An 18937-nucleotide genomic window follows, 5' to 3' on the forward strand; every position below is an offset into this window, starting at 1 on the left:
ATAGACTTTCATTGTTGATTAACCTGTTGATTATTTTCTCGATTAGTTTGTCCTCAAATGTCTTGTTTTGTCCACAACTCAAAGTTATTCAGTTTACTGTCATAGAGGAGTAAATAAACCAGAAAATATTCACATTTAAGAAGCTGGAATCAGAGAATTTTTACTATGAATCGATCGATCACAATAGTTGGCGATTAATTTATTATATATTTATTATTATATTTGAAATCAATTAATCGTTGCAGCGCTAAATACAACTTGTGAGGCCAATTTAAGAATCACTTCTAAACATGTGGGCGGCTTTACGACCTCGTGGTCCAGATCTGACCCCTAGCCTGGTACTTTGAGACCCCTGATCTAGTTAAAAAACAACAACACCAAAACGTGCTTTATCAAGACGTGTCTGTGTGGTTTCTTAATGACTGAAATGTTCGCAGGAGCAGGTCTATAAATCTCTTGGCCTCCACAAACAACAACCTACACGCAGCCTTTGGTCTGGTAACACTGTGGAGCACGACTACATCACACTAAACAGCAGAGGCAGACGGAGAGAGGCGGACTAAGAGGGAAGAGGTAGACAAACCGAGAATAAAGAAATGCTCCACAGGTAATAAGATCTACCCCGTGTATATATTCTTTGTACAAGTTAAGTTCCTGTTCTTTGCCTTCTCAATGAAAAAACACTCTGTTCCCATTTTTAACCCCAACCTCTCTCTGGTTTCTCACTCTAATAACACGAGAGTAAAACTCCTCTTCTTCTACTTCCTCTGTTTTTCTCTCCCACACTTCTAGAAAGAGTCGATCACTCCTCCTCCTTTCTGATGCATCTTTGCTCTTCTTAGTATCCCTCCCATCTGTTTTAGTTCATCTAAGTCATTCTGAACACACAAAAACAAAACCACTCCTTTTCTACAAAGCTAGAATGCAACACTAATTTTTTTGTAAATCTTTTTCATCATGTTTTTTTCCAATTGTGCAGCTGCTAAATACAATGACGGGTATTCTTAACATATTTCATATCAAAGTTAATGAGGGTTACTATCCTCCTTGCATGTTAAAAATGAAGCACAGCCTACGGATTAATTCATTCTGGTTTGTGTGTTACAGCTGTAGTGTGAAGGTGAATAAATGACTAGGAAATATAATCTTACTTTTAAAAACAACCAGTGACTGTGTCTTGATATTTATCCATACACACGCACGCACGCACGCACTCACTCACACACACACAGAGATTCAGCCTGAGAATGTGTGATAGTAGAAACACCTGAAGAATCATAATTGCACCGGACATTGTTGTGTCCTCCATAACGTTTATGTACAAGAGAAGATTCAGGTTTGCTAATGTAGCAGATGCTTTGTTCCAGTGTGTAGTGACTACTCTGTTGACTAATCCAACGGCTTGGATCAATGCTGGGGACAGACATGTAGGTGAAAAACTAATGACAAGTGGAGGAAACGTAGACACACATAACGAGATACACACAGTTTGTGAGTGAGTGTGTGTGGCTGTTACACACACTGTGACGTGATGTGATATGAGAGCGTGACGAGACGTGTGAACGAATGAAGTTAACTACAGTGTGCACCTTTTTCTCTTCCCTCCTTCCCATGTCTGCCTGTCCAGATTCAACACACCGATAAACAGAACCACCTGTTCCACCCATCCATCAGTCCACGTCTCCGTCCATCACTCCATCGAGTCTCCGTCTCCCCTCCTCTGCGGGCTCTTCAGGTTCTCCGGTGGACAGATGGACAGGCGGGCTGGGTCTAACGCTAGGCTTAGCTGCTAACGCTGGGCTAGACTAGGACAGACTTGAGTCTGGGCTTGGCAAAGCTAAAGCTAGGCAAGACTAGCGTCTGGCTAAGCTAACGCCGGGCTGGGCTAGGCTACCTACTGAAGAGTGAGTGGAGCTGGTGCTGATGGCTGTAACACTGGCTGCTGCGAGGCGACTCGGTGCGATCCATCACCGTCTGGAACCAACCGGCCACGTCCACCTCCAGCACCTCGTAACGCCGGATGAATGGATGCTCCTGGATGAGCGAGACGGACACAGAGATACAGAGGGAGGGAGACAGTTTAGTTACACTTAGGTAGTTCTGGTGAATCTCAACAAAATGTTTGTTGATCATTATGACTGGTTTCTTACCAGCAGCGTGTGGTATTTTGGCCTTTTTCTGTGATCCTTTGTGAGGCTGTGGAGAGACACACAAATGAAGAGAAGCTGCAATAAGTGAATTTTAAAAGATAAATTTGAAGGCAAGGACGTCAGAATTGCGTCTCTGCTCTTTGCAGATGATGTGGTTCTGTTGGCTTCATCAGACCGTGACCCTCGGCACGCACTGGGGCGGTTTGCAGCCGAGTGTGAAGCGGTCGGGATGAGAGTCAGTACCTCAAAGTCTGAGGCCATGGTTCTCTGCCAGAAAACGGGGGACTGTGCCCTTCGGGTTTTCAGAAAATGTTTTATTTAAAACCCAGAATGTAATATGGCACTTAAATGCACTAAATGGAATTTAAGCATTTAAGCAATGAAAATGTAGATTTTTCTAAAAAGGAAACCAACTGGTTGTTCATTTTAAGAGACCAGTCTTATTTTCTCTTTTGTATATTTACTATTGCTCCTTAATAAAGCAAAAGTATTTTTTTTTTAATCAGATTAATCAATGGAATAATCGGTAGAATACTCGATAGCTGCAGCTCTACACGCACGCACACAGTAACTAATCATGAGCCTGAGAAAACAGAAACATGTTTACTCTTGATTGTGGACACATTTGTGACAGATCTCAAGTCATCAGGCAGGTTGTTCCAGAGAACAGGACCAAAGCAGCTATAAGAACCGTCACCAGATCTGGATCTTATTCTATGTACAGTTAGAAAACCACCAAACCACCAGCAGATGACCTGAGAGCTCTGACTGGATCAGTTTCAGAGTGAGATTTGTACTCACCAGTCTTTGACGAAGGACTGGAAGTCGAGGGAGAAGCCCATGCCGAGAGGCAGCAGAGGAGGATCTTCCTGCAGCACTTTGGTCAGAACCTCAAAGTCTGTCTTGCAGTTCTTGTAGGGAAACTGTCCCGTGGCCAACTCCACCTAGAGGACACAAGGACCCATTAACATCCACTGCTCATAATGAATTGTGCATAGGGCCAAATATCCACGTGATACTTAAGGAAATTAAAACTACAGTTGTTCCTTAAGTTTTTAAGCCATGGCACTCGGTCACTACTCCCCTCCAAATGTTATCCATCACCTCATCACGCATCATAGCTATGCATTACAACAGGTGTTTTAATATGCATGATTTTGAGATGTGTTGCCTATTTCTTCAATTTTGACACATCTGAAAATGTTACATAAAAATGTAGATAATGTGATTTTTTAATGCAATGGGATGTAAAAAAAAAAATAAATTAAAAAATAATTCACAAATCTTTAGGGCTGTCCTCGACCAAAGAAATTCTTAGTGAACTAAAAATCACAAAATCACCACTTGAAATCTTGTGTTTACCAGAGATGTACTCATACATTTCTTGAAATTTTGCGTGAAAAAAAGCATAAAAAATGACTAATCAACTAAAGAAATCTTAGTTGAGTAAGACCAAAACGACCGACTACGAGGGGGCAGCCCTATAAATCTTACAACACCCCTTACCAGTCTGTATGGCACCCACTTTGAGAACAAGTGCAAGTACACTTCTTTTATGGTAATAAAATGGAAGCAGTTTTACCAGAGAGATGCCGAGGCTCCACACGTCTGCTCGGATGTCATAGTCAGGTTTGGTGGGATCTGGAGGGTCTATTCTCTCAGGCTGCAAGAATACAAGAACAGGTAACACTCTGTTAGTGGAATCAGTGTGTGTGTATCTCTATTTAGTATTTCCTGTTTGTGTTTGAAAGGATGTGATAACTCTGTGTGTGAGATACTTGTAGTGTTTTGAGTGTAGAGTGTGTGGGTTTTCACTCACCGCCATGTAGGCAGCACAGCCGGCGCTGCGGGTCTTGGCCTTGGAGTCAACGAGGCGTCCGCTGATGCCGAAGTCGCACAGTTTGATCTGACCTTTAGCGTCCAGGAGGATGTTGGAGGGTTTGACGTCCCGGTGGATGACACCGTGTTTCTCTTTCAGGTACAGCAACGCCTTCACTATCTGGAGCAGAAACACACACACACAGTATGAATATAACAACAAAACTATCAAGTGAGCAGTGTTACACTTTCCCATCTGCGTGTATGTTTCTTCCACTTACTGCCACTGTCATCTTTCCAAGGATTCGCTCTGGGATGGGGCCCTGGATTCTCTTCTTCAGCTTCTCGGCACACGTTCCCATCAGCTCCATGGCGATGAATACATCCGTCTGTACACGTTTACAACACACATACATATCCACCTTTTAGCAGATCAGTTCAGGAGGTCACATTGGCTGTATTCGAAACCGCATACTATACTAGTAGTACGTACTGATTAGGCGAAAAATGTAACATGTAGTGTGCAGTATGAGAACAAACGCAAAATCTCCAGTATGCCAAAAATACCCGAATGTTTTACCTATTTTGGAAAAAAAATTCCAGTATGCTTCAGACCAATCTAACTTGCCTACTGTATCCCACAATGCAAAGCGCTGGAACGGTACAGGCTATGGTTACAACAACAGCAGCCAAAAACAGCTTTTTTTTTTTTTTTATTCATTTCATCACTAAATTCACTTCTGAAAATTTTTGAAGCGAGAAATCAACCATGTAGATTTTGAATATTGACAGTTTTACAATATAACTCCACCGTGTTTATCTGCCTTTTTTGAGTTGAAAAGCTCCGCATCGCCCGCGGGCATAGCTCGCTCACCAGCCGGCCAGTGACGCTCACAGACCGGCTACAGAGCAGCAGAGTGGTGAAGGAAGAGGCGAGGGACAGAGACATACCTGCTGACACAACATGACCCTTTTTAACATTACTATAATATTTGTATGGAGATCAGTCCACTGTTTTGTTTCTGTAACTGAAAAAGCAGTTTGAGTAAATTTTGTAAAGCAATGTTTTATATTTCCTGTCTCCCCTCGTTGATGATCCTGTTTGTCTTACTTCACTATGAGCTGTTTGAATAAATAGTTTAAACCTGCAGTATCTTATAAAGTAAACAAACATAACATAAACAAAAAAATCTAAGTTGTATTTTCACATAATATTGTAATAGTGGTACAAGTTTGGTTTTTGTCCAGTGCTTTAAGAGCTGGTTTAAAGGCTAAAGCCTGGCCTAGCATACTGCAAAATACATCGCTTTAACTGTTTCATGCTGCATACTACTCAGGAACGCAGTATGCAGTATGTACTGTATACTGCATACTGCGTTCGCCAGTAGTATGTAGTAGGCGGTTTCGAATACAGCCATTGTGTGCAAATATAAAAATAAACCAGAGGTTGCAGTTTGTTTGGGGTGACTGAATTCAGCTGTGGAAGTATTCTGATTGTCCTACTATTAAGAATACAGACTGTAATGTATTTTGGGGACACCCACGTTGGTAACTATGGCGCCGTAGCACTGGATGATGTAAGGGCAGTCATGACTCTTCAGCACCACATCCAGGTCCATCAGGATCCTCTTGTTCTCATCCTTGTTTCCTGTACGACGCATTTGCTGGTGACACACACACACAGGAACCAGCCATTAGAAAATCACAAAGCAAAGACTCCTCTGGTGAGCTGACTGACTGCCTAGTTGTTAAACAGCTGGGACGGCTACAATTAAGTCATCTCTTAAATAGGAGGCTTGTTATGTGGGCTTATTACTGCCACTGTGTTGGTAAATAAGTCCCAATTAAAGCACAACAGAAAATCAGAGCGCTAAGCCGGAGTTCATGTCCTTATGGTGAAGAGACGATAAGCCTCAGGCTTAAATTTTAGTAGGCCTTTTAGTAGGTATTTTAGAGGAAATTAAGTACTGATATATGTGTTGTGTGAACAGTGAACAGGTGAGTGCATATTAAGGGTCTTACTTTGACAGCAATGACATGGCCGGTCTTCTTGAATCGCACTTTGAAGACCTGTCCACAGGTCCCGCTGCCGATCTCCCCCTCACTGATCAGGTCCGTCACCTCCGCTGGATACCGCTGTGGACGGACACGGAGGCACAAAGACAGACAAAACAAGACATCAGATCATGCTCGAGATATTTTTGTTGGTTAAAATGTTGTTTCTATGCAAGCTCCCCGAGCTGAAAATAGATGAGAGAGGCAAGTTCAGATTTTCTGCTTCGTAAGGCAACAGTAAACTCCTCTGGGCCATTTAGTAACAAATGATGTTTGATGTGTAATTAAGATGCTCCCCCATTGGCAATGTCTGAGAATACCAGCACACAGATGGAAGACGCGTCGTTTCCCCTGCTTCGTTAAAATCAAATCATTGGTGACTGAGATGCTGTGAATGATGTCTCATCAAGTGCTTGATCTAGCAACCCCTCTGGACTAATGAGAGAAAGTTAAGACAATCTGGAGTGCAGCGATGATGAGTCAAATCATTTTCTCAAGCATCTTCAACTGACTGGCACTGACTGTGATACTGGACCTGAAGGTTAGAGGGAAGGCTTGATCTCGATTTTATCTCTAAGCAACACACATCTCACTGTTTTGGAGTTTTTATAACATTGTGTTTACTGTCAAAGAGAAAATAGTGCCAGGGAGGGCTGTTGTTTTCCTTGATAGAGATCCTCTGCTCTGCTCAAGGACACTTCAGTTGTGCGTGGATGTATGCTTTCATAGGGTTTTAACCTTGCACTGGTTTAAAAATGGTCTCCGTTCTCACTGTAACGGCATACCTTCAGTTTCATCGTAGTGAAATAGATTCTTTCTGAATACTGAGGAGAACGAAGTGTTAGGAAACTCATTGAGGACTAAGAAAGTGTTAAAATAGGAGGATGAATCTGCCTAATTCTATATTTTCTTATTGCCAACAAGTCACAAGAGAAGACCAAAACAAACAATGTGTTACTATTTCCTGTCTGTGGCACTCCACCCCATCGGCTCTGACTGAAAATGTAAATCTTTGAGAACCAGTCACAAATATAAAATCTTAAGTCATTTCCTACAGGAACTGGGCGCTGCAGTTTGAGGCAAATGTTAGTCAAACAGTTGTTGGGGACTATTTTCTGCTGTGGATTAATGCACACTTATTGCCCTTGGGAATATTTACAGCAGCAAGACGGAGTATGTGGGACTGATTCAAAATAAACTACAATGCCCATGTTCATCGTAATGAAGGAACATGTCACTCTGTGGAACAGTATGACACATATGTGTATTTAAAGGGATAGTTTGGGTTTTTTGAAGCGGGGTTGGATAAACAGACAGGAGTACCAGCATGGGAGCAAAGCAATATACTGCTGTGGACGGCAGCAAAATATAATTCAGTAACCTAAAAGAAAGTACCACCTAAAAAAAGTCAGTATCAGTTTAAGTGTATGCTATATTTACAATATTTTCACCGCTTTACCTTGCTGTCAGACAGCCCTTTCAAACGGGAATTAAAGCTGTTGTATTCATCTATGATCTCGCCAAAGCCACCAGACTCCATTGAAAAAAACTGTAATTTTACCTCGCAGAACACGGATCGAGGCAGCGGTAAACCAGCAACAAAGGTTTTTTCATGTAATTCATCACATGTAGGAGATTAACATATCCAGGCTACAGAAACTCAACATGTGTCATCATGTGTCGCGTCTCACCTGACCGTCGATCTTCAGGTAACCCGTCTGTTTCATGATCTCTTGCAATTTCTGGTCGATCTCGGCACTGTGGGGACAAAACAGACGATATGAGGGAGCGCAAATGCTTTGTGAAGTATGTTTCAGTGTGAAACGCAAATGGATGCTGTGTGTGTTTCTGTGCATCTCTTCCACCCCCACACACACTCTGCACTAGGATCCATTATGTGTAATATAACCTGCTCTTCTTTAAATGACTCTTCATTCTGCTACAGGGTTTGTGTGTTGCTGCGTTGTGTTCATGTACATGCTCATGTGACGATCTTGTGTGTGTGTAAGATCACTGTAACTCTGTTTTGTCTCTCCATGTCTACATTCATAATTTCTTTTTTTTGTATTCTACTTAAAACGTTGCTTCATATTAATTTTCAAACCAGATAGTTGTGATTCAACGGTACGATTGTCTGACTTTTATTTAGAGTCACTCTCTGATAATAATTCTACTTATCACTTAGCTGCCGTTCCCAGAGAGGTTAAAAAAATCTACTACCTATTTCACCAACATCTCACAACAGCAGTAAGTCATTCAATGCTATGCTTTTAAACAAAAATAAGCCACATAAACACAATGAGAACATGTAGATGACTGTAAATACAGTTTCTCAGTAATCATTGCTCAGATGAGTATCAGCGTGTGTCCACATACTTCTCTAAGCTCTTCTGCAGGCCGTACGGAGGCGTGGGCAGGGTGAGCATGTGTCGCGGGCGGCTGGGGTAGGGGTGGTGCTGAGGCGAGCTCTCTGAAGACGATGAACGGCTGCCTCCATCGTTGGCCAGTGGCAGCTGGAGCGCTGGGGTGGGGGGGGGGACATGACACATTAGAAACAGAGAGGAGAACAGAGCGAATGGTACAGCACGTTTTTCACCCGAGGCCAGCATGCCAGAAGGTGTAAGATGATTATGTTTATTCATGCATTCCCTGACTCCATCATATTAGCGGTTTAAAGCTGTTGTGCACCAATAGAGAAGATGATAATGTTTTATTATTTTTTTTATGCTTTATTTAACAAATTTTAGTGTTGACTTTGCATTTCCTTCCTAAAACAAAGAATGTGATCTATCATATCCTACGTAGTACCGACTGAAAATTATTTCCCATGAGACACTGGCCTTGACGAGGTCAAAGAGTCCTTTCACAACAACCCTGCTATCTAGACCCTGTATAGTATTTAACCAGGATATGAACTTGTTGTTTTTGTTTCCCCAAAGTTATAGCTTTGTTTTTGTTTCACTGATGTCCCGACCTAATGTTAAAACAAACAGGACGGTTATCTCAGAGCAAAAGCAACACCATTCTCAGGCAGGGAGAGACAGCACAGGGTTAGCCCACAGCTTGAGAGGCACAGATGAGGGATGTGGACGTCCACAGTTTGTTTTTAAAAAGGAAAACTACGGTTTATGGATTTCTTGTATTAGCTGCAGCCATTGGCTTTATTAGTTATGATGGCACTGTACGCACTAAAATGACTGCGGCAACGTTACAAACAATACGATGACAAGGTAAAAAGTACGAGCAGTCAGTCGACCATACAGGTTGTAAACAATCCAACTGTATATTTGGAGGTAAAATCAAAAGTGAGCGCACCCGTAATGTTGTTAATAATCAGGAAAACTGCACAACAATTGGTCAAACCAGGATGTCAATCTGTGAAATGTATTGGATGCTAACAACGGACAGTTTTGGTAATTATTTTACAATTCACCTTTTGTTTTTTCTTCCAAATTAACTGAGTATTTTTTACAACCTGTATGATTATTTATCTGCTCGTATTTGTTGCCCCATTGGACATCTTTTTTAGCTATGCCACTGTGTTCCCAGATGTCAGAGATTTATCATAGCTGACAGAAACTGATGGCCGACTTAATGAAAACAAAACCCAAGTTGTAATAAACCGTAGTTTCTCCACACAAAGCCACTCAGCCTGATTTATACCACTAAGTGACTTTGAACTGTAATCCTGGGCGCCAAGTTGACAGTTGTAGGTCCCGTTCACAACTGACTGGCTGTTGCAACATGCTTCTAGCCCTGTAGGTCTAAATCATGCATTCAAGGACATGTTAAAACTCAGCTGACCTTGTAATATCAGATGTACGTGCTAGCAAGCACTGACTCATTTTCAAATGGAGATGTTAAAGACAATCTAAAGCAGTATCAGCACAGACCTGTCATGCAACCAAATGCCCAGACTATGACCATAAAATTCAAGAGTTTAAATCCCTACTTTTTATCAATTTCACACCAGCAACTTATAGAAAATGTTCATAACCACTTTTAAAAACAGTAAGAGGACCATGCAGCTGTTATTATTATCATTAACATTATAGTTTTTGTAGCAGGAGGCTGGCAGCTCTTCTGAGAGTGCCAGCAGGTGTTTGTATCCACGAGTCACCTGTGGATGGATCAGCCTGTAAGGGGAGAATCGGTTAGCGAAGGGGAGGAGGAGGAGGAGAGGTTAGTATAGAGAGGAAGAAGGATTCAGGCAGTCTTTGGCACAGATTGCATCTCCATAGTTCAGCTGGCTCCAGATGGACGGATGTGAGGATAGACGGGCAGACAGAGCGAGGAGATGAGGAGACGCACAAACACACAGATACTCGCAGGCACTGCTGCACCGCCTCCAGCTCACACAGTGCTGCTGCAAAAGGAAGAGGGAGGGGAGGGGGATGCCAGAAGATGAATAACAGACATCAAACAGAGACAGAGAAAGAGAGGAGGAATTCGGCCAAAACTGCATAGCACAGACTAAGCTGGAAGTCAGACAGTCAAGTCAGTCAGACTCGGACAGGATGTCTTCAGTCGCCACACAGAGAAAACAGAGAGAGAGAGGAGAGAGCAGCCAGAGTGTTCACAGCACTCCTGCAGACGGACCAGTGGGGGATGCTGGATTAGAGACTGTGTCGGACAAAAAACGCAACCCGAAACATCGTGTCGTGCAGGAAAGCCACATGCACCGTGATTCTCTGCCTCCAGCAAAACGAAGGTTAATCATCTGACACACGTCCACACACACACACACACACTGTGAACATCAACACACACCAACACTGCCCTGCCACTGGCACAGACACACACACTGAGAGAGAGAGAGAGAGAGAGAGAGAGAGAGAGAGAGAGAAAAAGAGAGAGAGAGAGAGAGAGAGAGAGAGAGAGAGAGAGAGAGAGAGAGAGAGAGAGAGAGAGAGAGAGAGAGAGAGAGAGAGAGAGAGAGAGAGAGAGAGAGAGAGAGAGAGAGGAGTCAGGATGGAAAGATGGAGAGAGGATGTGATTTGAGGGGAGGTGTAAATAACTGCTGGGCTAACATATCAGAACTGGTCAGGGACTGGTTTCACAGACTTCTAGCCCTCAGCAGAGGTTCTTAATCAAGCGTAAACATATCAGACGCTGGTGTGCAATACAGAGTAAGAAATTAAGTGTGTGAGAGAAAGTACAGTATGTGTGTGCAAGTGTAGCCTATATATAACACAAGTTACTTCCTAAAGATGATTTAGTCGATTTGGCTGATATACAATATTAGGGCTGCACAATATATCGTATTTTTATCGTCATCGCAATGTGAACGTGTGCGATAAGATAAACACATCGTGAAACACTGCGATATTGCACTGTTTTTTTTAGTTAGTTGAAAGAGAGTATCAGTAGAAAACAACACTTTAAAATGTATCTATCATTCTTTGTTATTGGAGCCTTTTATGTTCAGTTCAATTTGTTCTCTAAAAGAAATTTAGAAATAATTTCCTTCCATTTTTTTTTTTAATTCAACAACATAAGTCTTTTTCCACATAGTCTGTCCTTTTTAGACTATTAATTACACTGGATGTAAGAAACGTTGATAAAAAGACAAACGTGAGTAATTACAGTAAGTGTAGTAGTAGTATTGAGGGCCTATTAGGCTATACTGGCAGGAAGATAATGTAGGTATCTGCCTGTGTTTTTTTCTCTGATGGGATTAAAAAAATAAGAAAGACAGAGATGAGGGAGGTGGGGATGGGATGAGGTGAGAGGAGAAAGAGAGGTGCAGTGGCAGAGAGAGCGATGGATTGAATGATACCTGCACGCTGGGAAGGGGCTGGAGCAGGACTGAGCTGGATCACGATGACTAGACGGAGGAAAGAAAATATACATACACACGCAAATTACTGCAGTGTTCTACTGAGACCATCACACGTGCTCACACACACACACACACGCTCCATCATATAACAAACAGAGAAGTAAAAAAACACACTTGCTGACTTCTATAAGTCCCTTGTTCTCTTCAAAACACCCAAATCTAAGTGGTGTATATTAGAGGATAAGGCTGCGGTTATTCTATCTTTTTCTTATTGTCAATATGAAAAGACCAACATCAACAATGCGCTAGTCCATCTTTCAATACTTTCTGACTTCCAAACCCTGCCTGTTGCACTCGGCACCTAGCCAACTGGTTGCCACTGAAGTCATAAATCTTTTAAAACAGGTCACAAATATATTGTTTCTAGGGCTGTCGAGGTTAATTCGACAATAAATGCATTAACGGCGCTAATTTCTTTAACACATTAACGCAACTTGCGATTTATTAATTGTAGCGGGCTTTTAAAGCTAGACTGAAGATGATGGCATCATATGAAACTAGAAAAACCTAAGGAATCCATTGGTACCAACCATGTAACAGTAGCTCGCCGTGAAGGTGGTAAAATAATGCTCCAAACCTGCGCTAAATTTTAGTGAGGAAAAAAACAGGCATGGCCATTTTCAAAGGGATCCCTTGACCTCTGACCTCAAGATATGTGAATGAAAAGAGTTCTATGGGTATTATTATTATTATTATTAAATTGTATTTAATGTGGTTTGGTTATATCGTGTTTGTTACACAGTCAATACTTGGTTTTGTTTATCTCATGAGATTTGTTGACAATAAGAAAAACACAGAACCAGCATCAGCCTGTCCTTTAACTCATTCACACTCTTACAGACAGCTAATGTAACCTCACAAAACATCTTTTTTTTAAAAAACAGAAAAGGAGAAGAAGCAGGTTTTGTGAGTGATCAATGTCTCTCAAACCTCATATGAATGGACAAGAAGTGATGATCTGTGGGGAAAGAATGATCTTTGAACAGTCAGTGAGTGGATATGGTTTCTTTATATTGTTGGCTAGCAGTTTTAATGTTAAACTGGTGGCCTAATAAAGACCTTTACATGTCATGTTGCCCACCCTACTGCTGAAGTTTGAGAAATTTTCTCCTCCAGACAGGCCCAACATTAGTTACACCATTACACTTCATATTCACTGAAAACTGTGATTTTATGACAATAAGTCTGCAGCAGACCATACAGACTTTGACCACTGTGTGACTGTTAGCTTATATAGCATAACAGTATAACCAACGGTCGTGTAACGGCTGGTAGATTAGATCTAATAGCTTCCACAAATTAGCATCTATAAAATGCTAGAAATTTTATTAATTTGTGCCCTCAAATTAGTAATTAGTTCCCTCAAATTAGTAACTCGTTCCCTAAAATTAGTAACTCCTGCCCTCGAATAACTAATTTGTTTCCTCAAATTCGTAGCTCGTTCCCTCATATGAGTAACTCGTTCCCTAACTTGTTCCCTCAAATTAGTAACCCGTTCCCTCAAATTAGTAACTCCTGCCCTTGAATTATTAATTAATTCCCTCAAATTCGTAGCTCGTTCCCTCATGAGTAACTCGTTCCCTGAAATTAGTAACTTGTTCCCTCAAATTAGTAACTCCTGCCCTCGAATTACTAATTTGTTCCCTCAAATTAGTAACTCATTCCATCAAATTAGTAACTCCTGCCCTTGAATTACTAATTAGTTCCCCCAAATTCGTAGCTCGTTCCCTCATATGAGTAACTCGTACCCTGAAATTAGTAATTCGTTCTCTCAAATTACTAATTTGTTCCCTCAAATTAGTAACTCGTTCCCTGAAATTAGTACCTCGTTCCCTAACTCGTTCCCTGAAATTAGTAACTCGTTCCCTAACTCGTTCCCTCAAATTAGTAATTTGTTCTCTCAAATTAGTAATTAATTCTCTCAAATTAGTAAACGTGTTCCCTCAAATTCGTAGCTCGTTCCCTCAAATTAGTAACTCGTTCCCTCAAATTAGTAACTTGTTCCCTCAAATTAGTATTAGTTCCCTCAATAAGCCTGCACAGACTGTAATCCGACCACTGTGTGTGTTATATCTTATATAGAACAACAGAGCCAACGGTCGTGTAACGTCTGTTAGCTTAGATCTGATAGCTTCCACAGATTAGCGTCTGTTTCGTCACAAAACTGTCAGTGAAGACTGACAGGAGTCACACCAGAAACCCTCTGCTTAATAATACTGTGAAACTACTAATAAACTTATAAATAAATGTCACCTCTTCTATAATAATATATCAGACTGACATGAGACGGTCAGAGAGTCGCTGGGCCTGACACCGACGATCACTCAGTTAGCCTGCTAGCCTGCTAGCCTGCAAGCCTGTTAGACTGTTAGCCTGTTAGCCTGCTAGCTGCTTTGACAGGACAGAATCAGAGCAGATCTTCGGGACGTGACTTCCAGAGAAACGTCTCATGACAGCGCTTTAATGTTTTATTTTATTTGCTTTACTCACTATATAAACTGAGCTGCTTGTTTAGTTTGTGGTTTGACATTTAAATAACCAGATAAAGCTGAGTGTGTGTTTGTTTATGTAGCTAGCCTGTTAGCCTGTAGGAGCTAGCAGCAGCATAACACCCCTCTCTTCCTCCGCCTCTCCGGTCCTTTCCCCGGTCTATTCTACCCGGTACCGACTCCCCGGTGCTCCCCGGTGGACACTCACTGGGCCTCGGACGTGACCGCTGCGGACTCATGTCGATGTTGAGGTCGATCCTCCGCCGAGCTTCTTCATTCTCCTGCTTTAGTTTCTCCTCGATCCGCGACAGCCTCTGTTCCAGCGACGACATCTTGAAAAATAGACCAGAGCACCATGTAGTTCAGCTCAGCTCCCAGCAGAGCAGCTCCACACTCAGTCCTCTCTGGTGGACTGGAGACACACACACTCAACTACACTACACACTAAACTACACTACACACTCAACTACACTACACACTCAACTACACTACACACTCAACTACACTACACACTCAACTACACACTCAGTCCTCTCTGGTGGACTGGAGACACACACACTCAACTACACTACACACTAAACTACACTACACACTCAACTACACTACACACTCAACTACACTACACACTCAACTACACTACACACTCAACTACACACTCAGTCCTCTCTGGTGGACTGGAGACACACACACTCAACTACACTACACACTAAACTGCACACTCAGTCCTCTCTGGTGGACTGGAGACACACACACTCAACTACACTACACACTCAACTACACTACACACTCAACTACACTACACACTCAACTACACACTCAGTCCTCTCTGGTGGACTGGAGACACACACACTCAACTACACTACACACTAAACTACACTACACACTCAACTACACTACACACTCAACTACACACTCAGTCCTCTCTGGTGGACTGGAGACACACACACACAACTACACTACACACTAAACTACACTACACACTAAACTACACACTCAGTCCTCTCTGGTGGACTGGAGACACACACACTCAACTACACTACACACTAAACTACACTACACACTAAACTACACACTCAGTCCTCTCTGGTGGACTGGAGACACACACACACAACTACACTACACACTAAACTACACACACACTCAACTACACTACACACTGAACTACACACACACTCAACTATACTACACACTAAACTACACTACACACTAAACTACACACTCAGTCCTCTCTGGTGGACTGGAGACACACACACTCAACTACACTACACACTAAACTACACACTCAGTCCTCTCTGGTGGACTGGAGACACACACACTCAACTACACTACACACTCAACTACACTACACACTCAACTACACTACACACTCAACTACACACTCAGTCCTCTCTGGTGGACTGGAGACACACACACTCAACTACACTACACACTAAACTACACTACACACTCAACTACACTACACACTCAACTACACACTCAGTCCTCTCTGGTGGACTGGAGACACACACACACAACTACACTACACACTAAACTACACTACACACTAAACTACACACTCAGTCCTCTCTGGTGGACTGGAGACACACACACTCAACTACACTACACACTAAACTACACTACACACTAAACTACACACTCAGTCCTCTCTGGTGGACTGGAGACACACACACACAACTACACTACACACTAAACTACACACACACTCAACTACACTACACACTGAACTACACACACACTCAACTATACTACACACTAAACTACACTACACACTAAACTACACACTCAGTCCTCTCTGGTGGACTGGAGACACACACACTCAACTACACTACACACTGAACTACACTACACACTAAACTACACTACACACTAAACTACACACTCAGTCCTCTCTGGTGGACTGGAGACACACACACTCAACTACACTACACACTGAACTACACACACACTCAACTACACTACACACTGAACTACACACACACTCAACTACACTACACACTAAACTACACACACACACTCAACTACACTACACACTAAACTACACTACACACTCAACTACACACTCAGTCCTCTCTGGTGGACTGGAGACACACACACTCAACTACACTACACACTAAACTACACTACACACTATACACACACACTCAACTACACTACACACACACTCAACTACACTACACACTGAACTACACACACACTCAACTACACTACACACTAAACTACACTACACACTAAACTACACACTCAGTCCTCTCTGGTGGACTGGAGACACACACTCAACTACACTACACACTGAACTACACACACACTCAACTACACTACACACTAAACTACACACACACTCAACTACACTACACACTAAACTACACACACACTAAACTACACACACAATAAACTACACTAAACTACACTACACACTAAACTACACACTAAACTACACACACACACACACACACACCTACTGCAGTAATGTGACCATACTTCACCAATATTACAGTGTCATATCTTTACAATTATTATTAATAATAATAATTAACATTTACCCATTTCTACGGAGCCCCTCTAGAAATTGTATTAGTTTGTGCCCTCAAATTAGTAACTTGTTGCCTCAGATTAGTAACTTGTTGCCTCAGATTAGTAACTTGTTTCCTCAAATTAGTAACAGGTTCCCTCAAATTAGTAACTCGTTCCATCAAATTAGTAACACCTTGCCTCAAGTTAGTAACTCGTTCCCTGAAATTAGTAACAGGTTCCCTCAAATTAGTAACTCGTTCCCTCAAAATAGTAACAGGTTCCCTCAAATTAGTAACTCGTTCATTCAAATTAGTAACTCATTCCCTCAAATTAGTAACACGTTGCCTCAAGTTAATAATTAGTTCCCTCAAATTAGTAATTAGTTCCCTCGAATTAGTAACTTGTTCCCTCAAATTAGTGATTTGTTCCTTCAAATTAGTAACTCTTTCCCTCGAATTAGTAACCCGTTCCATCAAATTAGTAACTCGTTCTCTCAAATTAGTAATTAGTTCCCTCCAATTAGTAACTCGTTCCCTCAAATTTGTAACTCGTTCCCTCAAATTTGTAACTCGTTCCCTAACTTGTTCCCTCGAAATAGTAATTTGTTCCTTCAAATTTGTAACTAGTTCCCTCAAATTAGTAAGTCCACTCAAATTTGTAACTCGTTCCCTAACTTGCTCCCTCAAAATAGTAATTTGTTCCCCTCAAATTTGTAACTCATTCCCTCAAGTTAGTAACTCGTTCCCTCAAATTAGTAAGTCGTTCCCTCAAATTTGTAACTCGTTCCCTAACTTGTTCCCTCAAAATAGTAATTTGTTCCCTCAAATTTGTAACTCATTCCCTCAAGTTAGTAACTCGTTCCCCCAAATTAGTAATTAGTTCCCTCAAATTGGTAATTCGTTCCCTCGAATTAGTAACTGGTTCCCTCAAATTTTTAACTCGTCCCCTTAAATTAGTAACTCGTTCCCTCAAATTAGTAACTTGTTCCCTAACTCGTTCCCCTCAAATTAGTAACTCCTGCCCTCCAGTTAGTAACTCGTTCCCTCAAATTAGTAATTTGTTCCCTCAAATCAGTAACTCATTCCCTCAAATTAGTATTCAAATTAATAACTCGTGCAGGTTCCTCCAATCATTCCTGACAATCAATTCATTGAGTTTCTAATCAAGTTACTAATTAATTCATTTGAAGGAATGAGTTACTAATTTGAGGGAACAAATTACTAATTCGAGGGCACAAATTATATTCCTAGGGGTCTATGGAAGCTTTGTACATTTCATATAGGGATCCCCCTTCCAGGATGAAGAGACGTGCAATAGATGTCGTGTGTACAGAGAAACAACATGATGAAAATACATCATTGACAATCCATATGACAAAAATTAATACATACAATGTGAGAAGGTGGATCCATTAGGATGTCATGTCAAGCAGCTTCCCGGCGTCGCTAAAAAAGATAGAGCCAGAGCAACATGACCTCCTCTTCGCGCCAAATAGATAGAGCCAGAGCGACACGACCTCCTCTCCGTGCCAAATAGATAGAGCCAGAGCAACACAACCTCCTCTACGCGCCAAATAGATAGAGCCAGAGCAACACGACCTCCTCTCCACCATGGAATAAAGAAAGGACCAGATTTTTGTTTTTAATTCACAGTTGCTTTGGTAATGTAAACGTATGTTTCCCATGCCAATAAGCCTCCTTGGACTGAATTAAATTGACAGAGAATAACTAAACTAGACTACATAGACTAAATACTCTCAGCTCAAGGTCCACTTACTCACTTGTTGTGGAGCTTTCAACTATATCGTATTGTCCTCATCATTGAGTTTGCTCAGTTACCAATGAGGTGTTCAGACTGGACACAATTTTGAGCTTCTGTAGGACTTCTCATACACGCCGACCTAAAAGTTAAGCTTTCTTGACCATGGAAACAACAGTCGACTAAATAATCTCAAGGTTCACTTACTTGCTTTTTCTGGAGCTTTTCACTACATCACATGGTCCTCGATCATATGATTAAGTTTGCTGAGTTACCAAGGAACTGTAGATGTTCAAACTTACCTAAAACCTAAA

General features: G+C 41.7%; 2 protein-coding genes and 1 long non-coding RNA gene across 5 annotated transcripts in view; 1 reads left to right on the top strand and 2 right to left on the bottom strand.

Moving 5' to 3' along the window:
* The window catches only part of pkn1a (protein kinase N1a), an 84044-nt gene that overhangs the window by 6052 nt on the left and 59055 nt on the right, over positions 1-18937 (bottom strand). The window contains exon 18 of the mRNA XM_037765277.1: positions 16787-16809. Coding sequence (XP_037621205.1) covers positions 16787-16809 — 23 coding nt within the window. The remainder of the gene's footprint in view (positions 1-16786; positions 16810-18937) is intronic.
* Positions 658-16034, bottom strand: map2k7 (mitogen-activated protein kinase kinase 7). 3 transcript variants are annotated; one of them, XM_037765280.1, is made up of 13 exons: positions 16021-16034; positions 14563-14756; positions 11803-11850; positions 8400-8544; positions 7715-7781; positions 5991-6104; positions 5513-5632; positions 4250-4357; positions 3970-4149; positions 3733-3813; positions 2952-3094; positions 2151-2196; positions 658-2034 (listed from the first exon to the last, which is right to left on the bottom strand). In XM_037765280.1, the coding sequence occupies exons 2-13, from the start codon at positions 14684-14686 to the stop codon at positions 1891-1893; spliced, it is 1320 nt and encodes a 439-aa protein (XP_037621208.1). In that variant the 5' UTR covers positions 14687-14756; positions 16021-16034; the 3' UTR covers positions 658-1890. The 3 variants fall into 3 exon arrangements, with proteins under 3 accessions (XP_037621208.1, XP_037621210.1, XP_037621209.1); XM_037765282.1 differs by lacking the exon at positions 11803-11850; XM_037765281.1 differs by lacking the exon at positions 16021-16034 and having other exon boundaries at positions 14563-14792.
* On the top strand, positions 4875-18350 carry LOC119485592. The gene is made up of 3 exons (XR_005206309.1): positions 4875-4885; positions 11729-11732; positions 18148-18350. It is a non-coding gene; the product is annotated as an uncharacterized LOC119485592 (long non-coding RNA).

This window comes from Sebastes umbrosus, chromosome 3 (assembly GCF_015220745.1).
Source record: "Sebastes umbrosus isolate fSebUmb1 chromosome 3, fSebUmb1.pri, whole genome shotgun sequence".
Taxonomy (NCBI): domain Eukaryota; kingdom Metazoa; phylum Chordata; class Actinopteri; order Perciformes; family Sebastidae; genus Sebastes; species Sebastes umbrosus.